This window comes from Boleophthalmus pectinirostris, unplaced genomic scaffold (genome assembly GCF_026225935.1).
Source record: "Boleophthalmus pectinirostris isolate CB_2022bp ecotype Guang Dong unplaced genomic scaffold, ASM2622593v1 HiC_scaffold_16, whole genome shotgun sequence".
Lineage (NCBI taxonomy): Eukaryota > Metazoa > Chordata > Actinopteri > Gobiiformes > Gobiidae > Boleophthalmus > Boleophthalmus pectinirostris.
The window spans coordinates 7,719,007-7,737,658 of NW_026571095.1; the positions used below are offsets into that span (position 1 = coordinate 7,719,007).

Genomic DNA, 18,652 nt, shown 5'->3' on the forward strand with positions numbered 1-18,652 from the left:
TAGCCACAGCTGCCCTGGGACAGACTGACAGAAGTAAAGCTGCTACTGTGTGCCGTACCTGCTCTGTGGGTCTGGGAGGAATCACTGGAGTTTCAGTCCGTTTTTCTTTGGGATCCACATTTGCACTGACCTAAAAATACATGACAAAATGATGAAACAAAAATGTTTAAGACAATCAAGTTTTACATTTGTTTTAAATGAAGAGGTTGGATATGTTTATCAGCTAAAAAATGTTTTTTTTACATTTGTTCTACCACAGACAATTTTACTACTGTTGAAAATGCCTTAATTTAACATGAGGGTGACTAACCTCTGCACTCTTCATCTACTTTATACTATACTATACTATACTATACTATACTATACTATACTATACTATACTATACTCAGAGGTGGAACTTCTATTTCTGAAGCCACATCTGCCTCGGGGCAGATATGAGCCACTGGGCGCTCTGACCACCACCAAGCACTTAACCCAGAGCTCTCATTTGTGGCTTCTTCATTTGCTCACTTATTTGTTCTAAACATGAAAAAAAATACACTTTTAAATGAAACGTTTTCATGAAAACATACAGATCAGAGACAGTACAAACAGCTCATACCTGGAGTCTCCTCTGATGGTACTGTGTGTAACTCAGCTCCTGCACGCACACACACACACACACACACACACGTGAGGTAATAGAGACAGTTCTGACCATGAAGTTTGAACTCCCAGAAGAATTGCATCTGAACTGGACTTACTGAGTCTGAGGGCCGCGGGGGAACCACTGGGGTCTTCCTCTGCACTGGCACTGGTTTCTGGACCTGGGTCTGGAATTGGGTCTGGACTGGGGTGGGTTTCTCTAGTAAACTGGACTCAATTGTATTTGTCTAGGAAAGAGTCAATTTCAGATGACAGTTTACATTAATGATAAATACAATATGTAAATTGTGGTGTAAGGTAGTTTGCATTACCTCAATGGGAGGCTTTGGAGGAGGGTTAGCCTGCGAAAAAGTAAAATGAATCAAAATTAACCATAGTCCTACCGTTAAAATACATCCTTCATTCTCTCCTCCTCTGACTTTCCTCTGCATACGTGTAATTTTCCTTCTTAGTCATGAGTATTTTAAGATTGTGATTTAAAAGTTGTGTTCTCACTGGTTTGGGTTTCTTCTTGACCTCTGGTTTCATCACACAGGCTTCCATCTCTGCTCCTGAACAGTGTAAACAAACATAAATTAAAACATATCAAAACTCCCTTTGCACCTCCTTTGTGACATAAACCAGAGAGGCCAAGACTAATGGAATTCACCTTTTAATCCAAAGCAAAGAAGAAGATACTAAAAATAACAAAAAAAGAATTACAAAAATAAACATAGCATTTAAAAAGAGAAAAGTGCAGATAAAATCCTTTGAGTTGTCACTGTGCACAGCTAAACATAACTGTTGTCAGTCTAATCATGATCAGTGTAACATTTAGAGAAATTTGGTAGTAAAAAAGTTACTTCTACAATCACAACTGCCCTGGGGCTGACTGATGGAAACATGGCTGCCAGTCTGTGCCAATGGCCTTAGTGACAAGCACATTTGACTTTGGGTTAAGGTTATTTTTAGATGAATTTGTATGCTTGACATAATAAAAAAAAATTATATCAATTAAAATGTGTTAATTAAAGATTTTGCTCTTTGTTTTTGTCAGAGTGAAAATAATTGAGAAAATCTTAAAATGTTCATGCTTTTAGGGTTTTTACACAGATATAAGATGTACTGCGATTTACTGTTGGAAATAACATTCTATTATTTTGTCTAAATAATGATCATCATGGTATTGGAATTGCTATTGAATATTGAGTCTGTTCCTTAGTGTTGAAGTCGAGGTTGAAATTTTAGTATCATGACGGCACTACTTCTAACACACAAATACAAGATAACACATATCTCATATGGACAAATATTTGGCATAAACCAGAGAGACTCCTGAATATTTAAATAATTTTAAAACGTTTTTTGTTCACATTCCAGTACAGACACAAACACAATGGCATTTCCTTCAGAAGACGGTAAAACCGCCATAGAATCCTGGGGTAATGGGCAGCAGCTGGAGCCTCTGTATGACCTGAAATCTCAAGTCTATCTGAGTTTAGCCACAATCACACACAAATACAAACAAACCAAAGTCAGGGCGATGTGAAAATGATAAGAACATTGCTAATTCAGTAAAATGTAGTATTTTGGATATAATTACAGAAATATTTTAACATATTAAGATAAATATTCTAAGCAACACAAGATATATATAATTTAAAGGTCCTATATTATACTAAATTGACTCTTGTGAGCTTTAAGCCATGTTAGAATATGTTGCCTCCACAAAAACAGATCTGAAGTTGTGTTTTATTCACACATGTTTGAGTAATCCTTTATTATTAGTCTGTCTACAGCACCAAAGCTCAGAATGCTCTGTTCCTCCTTGTGATGTCATGTAGTAGTAGTTTAAAACACAATGGAGCACTTCCTGTATTAGCACATGACAACACAAGATGGAACAGGGTTTTCTTTTGTGTGTGAGAGAAGAACACGTGAGAACACAACTCCAGGTCTGTTTGTGATGAGGAAACACCATTATAACAGATCGGAAAATAGCAAAATGCACCCTTAAATATAACTGAGCTCAAACTATATCCAGAATTTTGCCTGAATTTGTATTTATTTATTCATTTTTTATTTGTTTATTTCATTCATAAATTGTATAAAGACATTAACAGTGTCCTGACATTAAACATACAAGAAATGAATGAAAAGGAGCAGAAAGAAGAGTCATCTCATGTTATCTGCCCCCTCTTCCCTTTCCCAGAGAATACCCTAACACTAAGAGTTACTTTAAAATTAACTTGAGCTATCTTAAACTTGAAATTATGATTGGAACCAAACAGATTTTAAAATGTATAAAATGTGTACAGTCAGTGATAGAGCTATACTAAAATAAAATTTGAATATCAGCCTATTGTCTTTGTTAAAAAGTATTAAAAATACTACAAAACTTTTGCTCATTATAGTTTAGTTCATTCACTTTTTTTTCCAATGATACTGGAACCTTGACCAAGACATTTACCATGTTTTAGTATATATTTATATATTACTATAATACTACTTTTGTAATTGTCATTGGCTATAGCTTTGATACTGTGATCGAGTTAATAATAACAGAATGTCAATACCCCCACTTCTGCATTTATTTGTCTCTTGATTCTGTGTTTTGTGATTGGCTGAAACAGGGCACACACTCAAAAGCATCACTCACGTGTAACAAAGAAGGATTCCTGTTTTGATCACAGCATATCCAGACAAAATAAATAAATTATACATTACTTTCTGTCTTAAGTTTATAATATCTACTGCACCTCTTGTAACTTTTGAACTGAACTTTCATAAAAAAAAATATATAATAAAAAAAACCTGCACAACACTACAGAAACAAATACAATGCGTTATTTTGCTGTATCAAAGCACATTTTTGTGTTTTGTGTTTGCGTTACTTTTATTTTCAGTTGTATGGTTTTTTGTTTTGTTTTTTTGCAGAAGTGAGGACTAACAACAAGCATTTCTTACCGTTATAATGCAAATTCGTAAGACAGTTTACTTTTTCGTTAGTCCAATGACAGAAACAGTAGTTTGAAGCACTTTAACGCTGTCAAGTAAAGAAACAAGCCACGCACAAATAGTTTGTTCCGTAGAATAATACTGATATAATAATGTATTAACCCACCGATAGTCCACGGATAAGTTTAAATCCACTTTAGGTTCATGTCACGGAATTTTTTTCCGGTAATTTCCGTAATTTTTAGAGAACGGTGCTTTTTTTCTGCAGCACGAAAAACATCTGCACCGAGACACGTTCATGGACAATGAGAAATATGCCAACTAATTCCATATTAGCGCTAAATTACATGAAAAGAAACGGCCTATGTAGTGAATCTTAAAATATATTCGAGGAACAATAAAACGTAAGAATGAAATTAATTGTTTACAGCTGGCTGAATTTGGCTATGTCCATTTATATTTAATTACAGTCTAAGATTTAATACGATTGTAACTGACAACCATGTAATTACGACAATGCAGCCAAAACGATGACATAACTCACTTTACATGTAATAGACCTCAGCCCAACGAAGTAGCCGAAATTTGTACATAATGATCACTGTTACAATTGAAATCATGTAGCGTACTGTTTTTCTTTTCTTTGTTTTGCATCCAGAATGGGGAAAACTGACTTAGTATAAGACATGTGAACCTATATTTTTGAATATTTTGATTTAGGCCTGATATTTTCCTTAAACATCTATAGTTTACTTTAGATTAATGAACAGAAAAATCCTTCCTATGTTATTGTTTACCATTCAAAAGATATAATTTAAAGGACTATCTATAAGCTGGTACATTGTCATACTATTCAAATGTAACATGTGGTCTACAAAAACAGATAACAACAACATTACAACATTATTTTATATTAAAAACTTGAAAACTGTTGAAAGCAGGCAGGCAAGAGCTTTACAGTCTTTGGTATTTATTTATCATATGTTCAGTGTCCAATAGATCTCACTATAGAATCAATTTCCACAGCACAGAACAGCAATAAGTAGCCACAATAACGCCAGATTGCACACGGTGGCAAGATTTCCTACGCCTATAAAGGCAACACCAGCCTCAAACCGAACAAAGCAAAGCATCTCCAAACAAACAAACAAACAAAACGCTGTCATTCTGTTCTGAGACAAGCCAAAGTTGAAATGAAAAGATCCGTTACGAGACAACACTGCCTCTATGTCATCTATGTCATGAAAAATCTGTTATGAGTCCTGAAAAGTGGAGCTCACCTGGTCCAAGATGCACGAGCCTCTAGGGTGTACCTGGTCTGGCGTTCCCTGCGCGTGGCCTCACCTGGAGAGGGGCGTGTTTTCACCGGAAAGAGGGCGTGGTTTAGGGCTCGTATGACATAAACATGTTTGAGCCATACTAGCCATTTTTCTCATGTGTCAGAGTTCAATTTAAATGCAAGGAACATGGGTGGAGCAAAAATACAGGAAGCAGCGGATCATGCGCACAACCGGACCCAGAGTGTTGTTTGCACCACGCCCCTTTTACGGGTCCTCCTTTAACGATCCCTCAGAGCACGCCAAAAAGTGACGGTTGTTGTTCCCGATAGACATGCCGAAGAGTTGCTGTGTGGTTGGGTATATAAACAATAAAGCTAAGAAGCCTTCGCTAAAATTCATTCCCCTAGAGAGGCTGGCGCCACCTAGTGCCTCCGCTCAATTTAATTTTCCTCCAGCAACTATAGAAACCGGCTGATGAATCATCCCCCTGCTATGTCCACAAGAAAATCCTGTCAGAAGAAAAATATGGCTACAAGCGATACAAAGAGAAAAGCCCAACAGGGTGCTGTTATGCTAGCTGCACCTTAATGCAGGTAGCAGGTTACAGCTTTTGCTGGCAAATAAATATTAACCTAGTTATTAAAATCTTGATTTAATTGTGATATTGTTCATTAGTCTTAGGGTTAGGGTTAGGGTTAACAACTACACCAAAAATGAATCGGACCAAAGAAAACAGAAATCTGGGCTAACAGTATCGTATCGTAGTTATCGGCGCTGACAGAAATTATACCATTTCTAAATTCACTAGCTAACGTGCTTTAAATCTGAGCCTGTGAGTCAACTATACCGTAATAAAATTCAAATATAAAGGCAAAAATACAGGAAAACTATTTCTTACCTGGAGACTCAATGAGATACGAATAAATATCCGAGTATGACACTTCTAGCCACTGAGTGGGGTACACAGTACGTGGGACACTGAAGGGGCATGTTTTCATATTAATTGAATTCAGCTTTTGTACGTATCTTTCCCGGCCTCCGGCAAAGTGGTAATGTATTGAGTAGTCATACTGACTTGGTGTATTTTCTGTTATTATCTACACCTAGGAGTTCTGTATGAATTACATTTATTGACCCTGCATAAAAGTTCATGACGGGGTCGTTTGTTTTCCTCCAGAAAGGGGCGGGAACGTCTCTCACGAGTTAAGTTCCCGGATGTGCCGGTCTAACGTATTATAAAATAAAACACCTTTAAATGTCATCAAAACGATAAATTTCACAAAAATAAAAAATAGAAACAAACGTAAGATTTTTACTAAGAACTTAAATATAATTGTTCACTATATTTTAAAAGAAATTTATCTACCCTGTAATATGCATTTTAAGTGTTATACACAGAATGCATTGCATCTTAACTGTTACATTCTGAATCAGGGGTCTACTCAACCTTTTGCCTCTGGCAAGCTACCTTTACAAAACGAAAATGCTGGAGAGCAACTAATTTTTGCAGTCACAAGAAAGTGAGTGGATATAAGAGGGCAAGTCTTAAATGATATGCAGTTAGATACCTATAAAACATAAAAACATTATCCATTCATCAGTGCACAAAGTTCAAAATAACACTTTTAGAATGGTATTTAATCAAATTTGAGTTATTCAGCACAATATGTATAATTCAGAAATCCCTTTGCGAGCTCCTTGTAAAGGCGTGGAGAGCCACTGGTAACTCCCAAGCTAGAAGTTGGAGACCCCTGTTCTGAATAATATTTGCAATACACAAACAATTTCACAGCTCCACATAAAATGACAAAGGCTTTATTGAATAAGAGTCAATTGTTGCCATAATAATTAACTATTTAAAACAAAATGTACTATCTTATTAATGCTAAAACATCCTTTAGCACCTTTAACTACAAATCCCAAATTTCTTTTGAAGTAGTTCTGTAACTTTCAGTCATATCAGTGAATGAAACCCAGGCAGGTGTAGACTATTATCGCTAAAGTAAACATCTGAACACAGTAGCATGAAACTATATTGTTTGCACAAAATAACTCACCTTAATTACATACAATGACAAAGTGCTTTTTATTCAAAGTACTTTTATTGACAGTTTCACATGTACATTAATTACAGTGTCCTACATGTACAGTGTACCTGTTTTATTGCACTTACACAGAAATAAATAGTTAGCTCTATAAAGAAAATTGAAATAAATATAAGATTTGAAACTACAGCATAGAAACTGTCCAGTGTTATGTAACTTTTAACGGACAGCAAACAAAATGCAAAAAAAAACAAAAGAAAATGCATTCAAGTTATCGTAGCATTATCAAATATTTGTTCCTACTTAGCCCTGAAACCAAGAACACGCTTGTATCCATGGAGATGTCATTGCTTTGCCCAGAATGTTCCAAAGTATGGCATTAAACCAGGTAGGTACAGGTCAGATCTGTGGAGATGCGAACCCACTCACAGTAAGAATGTATGCTTTTCAAGGGATTTCTGAGCACTAAAAACATATGATTGAATAAATGGAAATAATAGATTGTAGATGCCATACTGTGGAACATTTCAAACAAAGCAACAACAACAACAACATATTATTATTATTATTATTATTATTATTATTATTATATGATAGATTATTATATATTAGATTACATATTAGTTATTAGATATGATCCTATTGGTCAAAAACACAAAAGAGTCTCAGTTAATGGCAGAAACGCAGAGACTGCTGCTGTGCAGACTGGTGCTGGTGGATATCATGTCTCTGTGAAGTTGTAGGTGCAGAAGTCACCAACTGGTACTTGAGCTGCAATGAAGAGGGTAGCTCAGGTTGTGGAGCATGTTGTGGAGGCTGACTTGGCTCAGTGATCTGTTGCTGGTTCACTGGCTCTGCAGTCAGAGTTTATGGAGGCTGGTGCACAGGCTGTAAGGACGGAACAGGAGTGGACTGCAGCTGGTGGTGCTGAGGCACATTAGGTGATGCCGTGGTTGACTGTAGATTTTGGAAAGGTGTGAGTGAAGCTTGGGGCTGATACACTGGTGCAGTCACAACTGGCATTGGTTGTTGCACGGGGAAGGCTGGGCCAACTGATGTGGCCTGGTACTGGACTGGCATAGATGCTGTGCATAGATGCCACCTTGCTCCTTACTCATAGTGGCAGGAACAAGCTGGATCACTTCAGGCTGGTAGAAGGCTGTCGTCGACACGTGGGGCATAATCACACTTGTTACCGCAAAGGCTTGGTATGGTTGTACATAACAAGAAGGACTGAAAGGTGCTGGAGCTGGTAGCATAGTAGGCAGCTGCTGATATACTGGACAATTAACTGGTTGAACCATGTAGGCTGCATGGTATGGTATGGAATGCTGTATCTACTTGTGGTAGGTGATGAGGACCCTCCACACATCACTGGAAAGCTAGGATGAGCACATCCAAATGCTGTGTTTCACTGGCTCACCTTATCGACTGCAGCTAAGGATAGAAAGCGAGAGAACCTGAGCGCTGTAGGTAGCTGGCCATCACAGACTCTGTTTGTTGGTGGTGTGACTGCAGCTGCTGAACGCTGGCTCTTGTGCTCTCATCCTGAGGAGAGGCAGTATTAAGGCATGAGGGAATGAGGAAGCCGGACCTGGTTGATCTGGAAGGTGTTGCAATCATCCTGTTGCTTCTCTCTCTGTTACTGTTCTTCTGTTGTCCATTTGGATGTTCGGGTGAAGTAATCCGACCAGTACTGGAGATATCTAGGACTGAACTATAGACTGTACGCGTTGTATACTGGGACATTTCATCCACAAACAATACTTCGTTCAGAGAGTGGAAACAGACACAAAAATGAATGAATGTATTTATGGAGCTTTAATGTCTTTTCTTGTATCTTGTTTGAAAAGATATGTCAAATGAAAGGATAGACAAAGATTCTGAAGATTCAAAAAGATAAAAAAAAAAAAAGCTTACTGTCAATTCTTCATATGAAACATATGAAGAATGGAAACTGTGTTCCTCACTCCCAAGCCTATAAATAAATAATAATAAATGGAAAAGTCCAGGTGTTCTTTGGGGAGATGCAGATTCCTAGCTCTCTGGCAGCCTGGTGGTTACCGAGGGGAGGAGGTTCATCTGAACTATTCTTTCATCTGATCTTTTCTTTCATTGGGCAATCTCTATCATAGATGCAGACTTAGATAGCTTAAAGGTAATGATCTGAAGCTACAACATAGGCCATAAGAAACAGTATTACCATGGTATCAGTACCAGCGTTACCATGGTACTCCCAAGGACCTGTGAGCTACCTAGGAATGCCTGAACTAAATAAACTGTTACTGATCTAGCAGCAGTTATACAGGGGAATTTACAACAGCTATAATTTTTTTAAATTAAAAAGTTATAGTCAATTATAGTAAAGTAATGCATTTAAAACATAGTAAGATGGAAATATATGAACTAAAATCTGTAGGTAAAACACAATTAAGCACAAAATTATAGCCATTATTAATATGCAGCAGCTTACAAGTCTGAATAGCAGGTTTAAACAAAAGTATATTTCCTGAAATGTCATACATGGTCCTATCTCTACACTGTCTATAAACACCACCCTCTCCTCTTGTAACCCTCATTGTCCAGTATCATATGTTATCCTGTAGTTTCACTCTTTGTTTGAGGCTACATCAGTATTTTTATTCCACTGGTTGAAGAAGTTTGTGTTGTGGCCAGTATATCTCTCCAAAACTTTGTGCAATAAAGTGGTAACTGGAGTAAAATGCACAATGACACCAAAACTGCCCCCAAAAAGAGTAAAATATATATTGAGACAGAGCAGGGTAAATGTGGTTAAATTTGCTCAATACAATGTGATTAAAGCCACAGTATGTCATTTTTAACCAAAAACTAAACTTAAAATAAAATCATGCTTTTTCATTGGTTTATTGAACTGAAAAAAATAAAATAAAATAAATAATAATAATAAATGCTTGCTTTTCCACAAACATGACTCTTATTTGACTCTCTCTCTCTGTAACAGAAAATGGAAAAACATGTGAGTTCTTTAAAAATTGCATTATTTTGACTTGAGGGGTCCCCCAAGGTTCAATAGTGGGTCCAGTAGTATTGTATTTCATTGACAGCTCATCACAATTTTATCACATAATAGGACAAAAATAAATAGCTTCAAAAAGCGTGCAAAAAGTCCTATTTTATTAATGTAATTTATACAAAGGTAATGAAAGTATGTTACACAAATACACCTGCTTTCGATATATACCTGCTTTCCATATATAAATAATTTCCCCTACAAAAGCCAAACAGGAAAATAGTAAATAAATAAGCTAAATAATAAAATATCTAGGTCATGATGTACATTCAAACCTTTTGGACACAATTCTCTATGCCAGTGGTTTACCATTTAAAGATCAACTGTGTAACTTCTTGGTTTAGCCTTGTATTAAAAAAAAAAAATAAAAAAAAAATTGGTTCAATTTGTCATTTTAGTTTTTTGAAAAGCCAAAAATGTACGTAATTAAGAGAACTCTAAACATTTGACTGATACTGTCCAGTTTAAAGTGCTCTGAATGAATTTATTGTCATAAAAAGTAAAATGTATCTCCAGTTTTTTGTAACAGTTTAGATTCAGTTCTCATGTTGCATAAGTGGTTTAGAAAATGTTAATTACAAACAATATATACACATACAGATCTTTTACAAAATTATATTAATTACACCACAGACATAACACAGTACAAAAAGGAGTGTTTTTGGTAACAAAATGTGAAAACTGATGCATTATGGCCTATTCTTTCCCTATCTTTCAATATACAGGATGTCCCAAAAAATTTTACATAATTTCGTGGGCCAATAATTTTGGCAATTCTTGTTGAAATAATCTCAAATTTTCACAGAATGTATAGAAACAGATCAAGATTTTATATTTAATGTTTTATTTTTGTTCTGTTTTCAGGTTGGGCCATGCCGTTCACTCCCAAAGAGAAGTGATTTTGCATCTTGGAATATGTTCGCACACAGTCACTCAAGACTGTGCATCCATAATAAACTTACGATGTGCAATACTTATACCAGGGGAATTCAACTAAACTTTGAGGAGGTTCGCTGAAAGAAAATCTCCTCAAGCAGAGGTCCAGAACATCATAATGTCTAACTTGCGTTATGATTGTGATACAGAAGTAGCCTAGTTTTATGAATGCCTGACTGTATGAACAATAGACGAATCAATGAAAATACAAGTTTAAAAACATTTCAACAAAATGTATTGTTAACACTGAAACACACAGTAGGCCTACATTAGATATAGGGCTGCAATTTGAAATGAATTTGAGGAAAAAAAATAAAACGGCAAAATCTTAAAACAAAGTGCTTAATTTCAGAAAAAAGCAGCAGCTTGAGTTTCCCTTTTTCTTTAGCTTTCACATCTCAACTTAACAGTCTCAATACATTTTTAAACAGATATCTCAAAACCTCTTTCCTTTGTGTCTGCATTCAGAGTTGTGATCGGCTTGAATGCACAGATTTGATTGGCTAAGTAGCATCAAGATTGGTTTGTATGTTACTTGGTCCATTAATACAGTGGTGTAAAGTTTAGACTCTAAACTGAATAGGCCCTGTTCAGTTGATTCAATTTATAAAATGAAATGCATTTGGCCTAATGCAGAAATTCTACAGTCAGACTAGATCCAAACCCAGAGTCCTTGACCCAGCAGGAGCAGCTCTGGTTCAGGCCGGACTCAGATGAACTGGAGCGGGGAGTGATGTTAGGCCTGAGAAGCACTTTCTCCGGGAAGAACCAAGTGTGCAGAGGACGGACTGCTCAGAGCAATATAACTAACCAAACGGGATTTGCGCTTATATCCGGATGCTTTGCGCCACCTGAGAACAAGCCGCAGTCCTCGAGCACAGAGGACAGGAGTAGCCCACACGGCTTCACTTGCTCACCCCCGTCTGGAACCAGCACATAGAGGACGGAGTCCTCCGGACCAATCTGACCAGCGTGCTTGGAGGACGGCACAAGACCAAGGACCAGACCCCCAAACACGTTCTGAGGGGCTGAGCGCTACAGTGAGTGCGCCTGTGTCTTTAGTGCTGTTAGTTCATGAGTTCATGATGATAACTTGAGATGAGGATGGCCCATGGTGTTAACGGGGAACATCGGCACCTTTCGCAATTGGAGGTAAAGCTGTTCCCCTGAGGAACATAGGCACCAAGAAACAGAGGTATGGGGAACAACAGGCTGACCCTGTCCAAGTCTGTATGAGATGGTGTCCGGGTCCAGACTCTGACTGTTCAATTTCACTGAGCTAGACTTAGTAGTTTTAAGATAATTGCCTTTAAAATTATGTCAAATTTTTTTAGACACCCTGTTTAATAGTTCAGGCCCATCAAAGTAGCACACAGCACATTGTTTTAGAATTACATTTATGTTTATGGATTTTTAAAACAGCTCAGATTAAAAATACATTTTGTTAACTACAGTTTGATGAGTTCCTGCACTATGCTTTCCTGGACAATAAAGTGTACCTAACCCCTTATGTTCCGCAATATGGCTTTAACTTTTTGTGCTAAATGTTCAGTCCATCATCAAGCAGAGCATTAGACCTTGGTCGTGATCCACCGTGCTCTCGCCGTCTCTCACTATCTTTGTGGCTCCTCCTACTTTCTCTTTCCCCTTTATTATGATCTCTATGGCTCCTCCCACTTTCCCTGTAGTCACTCCTAATTTCTGCATCAATGTCCAAGTCTCTGTGGCTCCCCCTGGTGTCTTTATAGCCACTTGCAGGATCTTTAGCTCCATGATTACTTCTAGAACTCCTCCCACTCTCCCTGTGGCCACTCCTACTTTCTACGTCAACATCCTTCTCTCTGTGGCTCCTCCTACTTTCCCTATCTCCTGCCTTTTCATGATCTCTATGGCTCCTCCCACTTTCAGCATGACTCCGCACATCACCCCCATGACTCCTCCCACTTTCTCTATGGCTCCTCCTGCTCCCTCTCTCCACCTCTTCGCCTCTTTCAAAATGTCCGCTTTGTTTGTCCTCTTTCAGTTCCTTCCTAGAATGATGCTCCGGCTCCACCCAGCTGCACCATCCCTCTCTGTCCAAGCGCTCCCTCCTCTCTCCATCGCCATGGTGATGTTCTAATTTACTCCCATCAGTTCTAAAACTACTACTACTACTACTACTACTATGGCTACTACTATGAAGGCTTTTTGAAGTACTTTCTAGTTTCCTACTTGACAAACTTGGACTGTCAACCTTTAATTTTTCCTCTTGTACCTTATAACTTTCTTTAGGAATCGCAATTTTTTCATCATTTTTAGTCTTGACATCTTCTTTTGCCATCCAGCTCTCTCTAAGACTCTTAACTTTTTGATCTACATTTGTCTCAAATTTAGGAATGTCTTTCACACTTTTGGAATAAACTTTTTCCTCAGCATTTTCCTGTTTGGCCAACCAGCTTTCTCGTAAGCTTTTGAAATTTGATTTTTCCTCAGCTTTAGTCACATCATCTTTAATTTCTTCCTGATTTTTGACTGAAACTTTTGGATTAACCTTAGCTGTTACCTCCTGTTTAGTCAAGGAACCTTTCTCCTCCTCTCCTTTACTAATATTTTTCTCATCAGTTTTTGAATCTTGCTTAGCTGTCTGACCCTCTTTCTGACTCTTAACCTTCATTTTATCGTCTTGTTTTTTACTTTTAGTTTTTTCCAGTTTTTCCTCTTCTTCCTTACCTTCTAATAACTCTTTTCCAGACAAACTAGCTTCCTTCTTGTGCGATTTCTTTCCCAATATTGATTTATCCTTCTCACCTTTCTCCTTATCTGCTGTAATTTTGTTTTCCAATTCTTTGTCTTTCTTGGTAACTTTCAAAATAGGATCTTTAAAAAATTCCTTAATGGACTCTTTGACGCTGTAAACGCTTTCCGATTTCTCCTCATCTAATTTCTTAGGTTCTTTTTCACTTTTTAACTTAATATCAGATTTTACTTTTTTAAGATCGCCATCTCCATCCTCTGTATCCTCAGACTCTTCGAAGCAACTTTTCTTTTGCTGCTTTTGCTTCTTCCTCCTCCTTCCTTTTCCTCTCCTCCTCCTCTTTCTTTTTCCTTCTCTCCTCCTCTTCTTTCCTCTTCTTCTCCTCCTCAACTTTTTTATCCAACTTTTCCTCCATGAGATCCAACTCTTGCTCCAGTTCGGCTAATTTCACCGGATCACATTCAAACTCATCCTCTACTTCCTCCTCTACTTCCTGTATTTCCTCATATTCCTCCACCTCGATTCCATCCATTGTTTTTTGCAGTTGAGTCTTCACTTTGTTCAGCTCCAAAAGCCCGTCTTGTAGATCTTTGCACACGTCTCGAATTTTGGACGCAAATTTGGTTTTGGCACCTTTCCGAAGTTCATGTGAATCTCTGGCTAAGAAGAAAACGTCCAGTGCGAGAAACAGAGCGGACATGACTCCAGTGGTTACGCTTATGGCCTGGACAGCCTTAGCGGCGCCCCCCGCTGCCCCGAGCACCTGCACTGTGCTGATCAGTTTGTCTGTGTTTATCATTAAGGCCTTCCCCGCACGACCGCCCTCCTTCACCACATGCTTGATGTTGTGGTTTAAAGCTTTTTTAGCAGCGCTCTCAGAGAATTTCTCAAAGTCCCACTCCTGCAGGGTGTCTATACCTTCCTGTGGAGAGAAGAGGAAACAGAGCACAGTTAAAAGCAGGGGTAGGCACTTATTTTTTCCATGGGGATACATGAGAAACAGAAAATATTGTGGGAGGTCAGGCCAAAACGCTAAACTTAATTCTGCATAATCTGACTTGTATTTCTTTATAAAAAGCAGTAAACTACTAAACTCGTTTAGTCTTAGTTTAGACTTGATTTAACAACTCCATGTCTGTTTATGAGGAGGTAACAACATTAGAACACAGCTTATAGCTCACAGGAATCCATTTGGTGTAATACAGGACCTTTAATGAAAACATACAGTATAATACAATATGATTACAATCGTCTCCTCAAAATGATGCATATAACAGGAAGCTGAAACTCATGAATAGGTTAGTTCTCACCTGAACGAACTCGAGGCACTCTCGTATGTCCTTGATCTCCTCCTGGTATCCCTGGATCATCTTCTCCATGTTCTTTCGGTCCATGTTGGAGTGGACAGTGTCTGTGATATTGGCCGTTGCTGAGGTGATGCTTCCGGCTGTGGCCACTCCAATCCCCACAGCTGTGACGATGATGGACGCTCCAAATGTGAAGGGAGCCAAGATCAGACCTGTGCGACAAGGGGGCAATGAGAAAGGTAATGTTATGGTATTAGGTTTTTATGTTTGATGCAAGTCACGTTTGTTGATTCCATTGTCCCAGTATACAAATGTCTCATCTGTATTTTACCCATCAACGACAGCCAGTGTAGAGATCTGGACAAAGGGACTGTGATGTCACCCATAGTGTTTGGCTCCAGCCAAATGAAGCTCATCAAGGCTGGCTGTAGAGGCAAATATGGAGCAGAGTTCCATATTTGGAATTCTGAGCAAGCGTACCATAGTAAACAAAGAGCCAATCAGGTGTAAGGCTTCCCACCTTCTCGCCGTACTGCTGTCTTGCAGGGGGTGGGCACTTAGCGCTGTTAATCAAACATGTTGCTAATTCTAGAGGGAGTGACCACAGGGGAACAAAGCATCTGATTTGTCTGGTATTAATGTTCATATGTCTTGATATATGGAAATAAATTGTAAAAAAAAAAAAAGATCATGGATCATCAGGATCATGTAGAGTGGGTAAAAATGAAAATTTAAAAGTCAGAATGACGAGGCTGGCAGCAGCAATTACAGAGAGAGCGTGATTTTTCTTTTCAAAGATAATAAGTCGATGGAGCTAAATCAAGTCCTTGCTCACTTTCTATTTGGAACATGCCGGCTAGATGCCTATCAGTGTCCCCTTATACTGAAACTACATGAAAATCTGAAAATGGGTGCCAGTGTACCTTAACCTTAAACTTAAATTTTATACTTTACCTGTGATGGTGGCAATGCTCCCGGCGACACTGGCCACGCCCCCTCCCACCGCTGCAGAAACCGTCTTCTTGTGAAACTGGTCCGCAGCGTCGGCTAATGCCAAAAGCTCCAGGATTTTGTGCTGCAGTGATGCTCCCCGCTGGTTAAAGAGATGAACGAACAGACGCGCTGCCATGTACACACGATCGGCAGCTTCCTCCATCACTCTACACACACACGGACATTAGACATTATTATTTAGATTTCAGTGGAAGTTACAGCTCATGAAATGTACAATTCATTACAAGGTGGCTATGTAACTTTTCTGTTTGAGCGTCCGCCACTTGCTCGTCTCCATGGAGAAGTTATTGCTCTGTAATTAAACTTATCTCTCTACATAGAGACAAACAGGTGGCAAACCCTACACCAGAAAAGTTATGTAGTGTATCTTTAATTTTTATATATATAAATATAGATTTAAATTTTAGTAGAAGACTATATTACTTACTCTTGTTCATTTTCCTCCTGATTAGAAGTCTCATTCCACTCCGCCCAACCTGAGAATCAAAAACATAACATTTGAAGTTAAGATTATAAGCATTTAAAGGTGCACTGCACAACTTTTCTAGTCATTTTTCTGCTCCCTTCTTCTTACTGTTTTGCCTGGAATGTTCCAAGGTATGACTTTAAACATCTCCATCTAGCATTTATTCATTACAGGCGTTTCTATTGCTCAAAAATACAATGTGAAGGGGCGACTCTCTACAGATCTGAACTGTATCGTAGCGTAGTGCTGTAACCTCCTTGTCCCCCTTGTGATAGAAAGGTTTAATCTGTACTGTGGAACATTCTAGACAAAGAAATACAATTTCCATGGAGAGATCAGGTGGTGGACCCTTCACTAGAAATGATACAAGTACACCTTTGATACCAACAATTTCATAAAAAAAAAAACCGTGTCTTACCTGCGACTGTTTTCCACCACTCCATCAGTTCGTCATTCTCCTACAATGAAGCAAAAATTAGGTTTTCCTTCTCAAATTTCTGGCCTAAAATCACATGATAACAGTCTTTAGTCTCACCTCTTCTGTCTCCATGGGGGATTCTTCAGTCGGATAAGCAGCCATCTCCACATTCTCCACCTCCACTGCCTCCTCCTGGACACACACATAATAATAATCATCTTTATTTATAAAGCACTTTTAGAAACAAGGTTTACAAAGTGCTGTACAGACAACAAAAAACAGTACGAAAGCATCAAATAGCATATAGAAAGTGTACAAAAACAAAGAGGCAGATCAGTTAACCCAATGATCAAAAACAGGACCAAACAATTCAATAAATTATAATAAATAAATTAATGAAATTGAATAAAAATAAATAATTCAAGTTAAAACCAGTTAAAGGAAGGCAAATCGGTAAAAAATTTTTTTAGGAAGTGATTTAAAACACGGTACTGATGCTGCAGCCTTATCTCCTCAGGCAGGTCATTCCAAAGCCCAGGCGCCCGGACTGAAAAGGCTCCATCAGCCTTCATCTGGAGTCTGGACTTTCAACAGCCACAGGGACCTGCCTGAGGATCTAAAGCTGTGGAAGGGCTTGTACAGGGTTAAAAGTTCTGAAATGTAACTTGGTGCAAGATCTAAACGAGCTTTAAAAGTGATCAGTAAAATCTTCAAATCAATTCTACAACATGTATGAATATGTAGTTTATTTGCACTTGTCATAGGCACTTTAAGTTGCAGTTTAAATGCACAAACCTGCTCTGGGTTCAGTTCCTGCATTTCCACTGCTTCCTCAATCATCGGCATTTTGTCTGCTTCCTTTTAGGAAAGTAAAATACATCACATTTTTACTCAAGATTTAACTACAATTAACAAAAAACTATAACTTAAATTAATTGCTCAATGTTCTTAACTACCAATCAGGAATCTATTAAATTATACTAATTGATTAACTGATAGATAAAACCAATCATTACCTGTGCAGTGAGTTTTGGTAATCTAGGGAGGGTCTTTTTTATTCTGAATGACACAACCTGAATGAAACAGATTAAAGTCATGCAGTACTTTGAATTGACCTGGATTAAACATGTATTCAATTATCTTTGTAAAGTCTCACTCTTTTTTTCTTCGTAATTGTCCTTCTCCGTTTTATTCCCAGGCCTGTTGCTGGCTGCTCATCTTCACCGTCCTGCAAATCAAAATACAAACATATTAAAGAGGGAGTATTGTACTTCTATGAGGTATTACCTGCTAACACATAAACACACATAACATTTTTAGTTCACCATGTTACCTTTTATTGTTTTGAAAATGCTATATTCACCAAAAACAACATGTTAACACATTTCAGCTTTGTTTTTGACACTATGCTCTCCGTGCTATGTCATTCCCTCTTCAGAGCATTATCACATTACAATTGGTGTGCATCCCACTAATGAAACTACTGCACATCGCATCAGGTTTTTGAAGTTCTAGTGTATTGTTTTGTATCATTCTTTTGTATGTTTGTACAGAATCTTACAATTAACAGCAAAGAGGGTTTGAACAGGGCCCGGGAGAGATCACTAGATTACTCAGACATGCGTGTATGACATCTAAAATCTCTTCATGTGTGTTTTTAATGACGGAACAATGTTATAACATGATATAAAGCGCCAAAAAGTCAATTTGGCATAATACTGCCTCTTTTATTAAGAGTAAATCATATATAATCTCAAATAGCATCTCATTAGAATAATCAACATTCAAAATATAAATGTCAATGTTTTTAAGAGGAA

The 18,652-nt window shown here is 37.9% G+C and overlaps 2 protein-coding genes across 2 annotated transcripts in view; both read right to left on the bottom strand.

Annotated features, from left to right (window-relative positions):
* Positions 1 to 3,796, bottom strand: part of LOC110156346 (titin homolog) — a 33,432-nt gene extending 29,636 nt beyond the window's left edge. Inside the window, exons 1-6 of the mRNA XM_055151746.1 lie at positions 3,750 to 3,796; positions 1,142 to 1,191; positions 958 to 987; positions 745 to 873; positions 603 to 641; positions 59 to 130 (exon numbers count right to left, since the gene is read on the bottom strand). Coding sequence (XP_055007721.1) covers positions 59 to 130; positions 603 to 641; positions 745 to 873; positions 958 to 987; positions 1,142 to 1,189 — 318 coding nt within the window. The 5' untranslated portion in view covers positions 1,190 to 1,191; positions 3,750 to 3,796. The remainder of the gene's footprint in view (positions 1 to 58; positions 131 to 602; positions 642 to 744; positions 874 to 957; positions 988 to 1,141; positions 1,192 to 3,749) is intronic.
* A 6,251-nt stretch (positions 3,797 to 10,047) lies between these two features.
* Positions 10,048 to 18,652, bottom strand: part of LOC110157820 (nucleolar protein dao-5-like) — a 28,455-nt gene continuing 19,850 nt past the window's right edge. The window contains exons 41-49 of the mRNA XM_055151899.1: positions 17,992 to 18,063; positions 17,852 to 17,908; positions 17,631 to 17,693; positions 16,953 to 17,027; positions 16,836 to 16,875; positions 16,379 to 16,427; positions 15,892 to 16,097; positions 14,941 to 15,149; positions 10,048 to 14,552 (exon numbers count right to left, since the gene is read on the bottom strand). Of these exons, the coding sequence (XP_055007874.1) occupies positions 13,896 to 14,552; positions 14,941 to 15,149; positions 15,892 to 16,097; positions 16,379 to 16,427; positions 16,836 to 16,875; positions 16,953 to 17,027; positions 17,631 to 17,693; positions 17,852 to 17,908; positions 17,992 to 18,063 (1,428 nt within the window). The 3' untranslated portion in view covers positions 10,048 to 13,895. The remainder of the gene's footprint in view (positions 14,553 to 14,940; positions 15,150 to 15,891; positions 16,098 to 16,378; positions 16,428 to 16,835; positions 16,876 to 16,952; positions 17,028 to 17,630; positions 17,694 to 17,851; positions 17,909 to 17,991; positions 18,064 to 18,652) is intronic.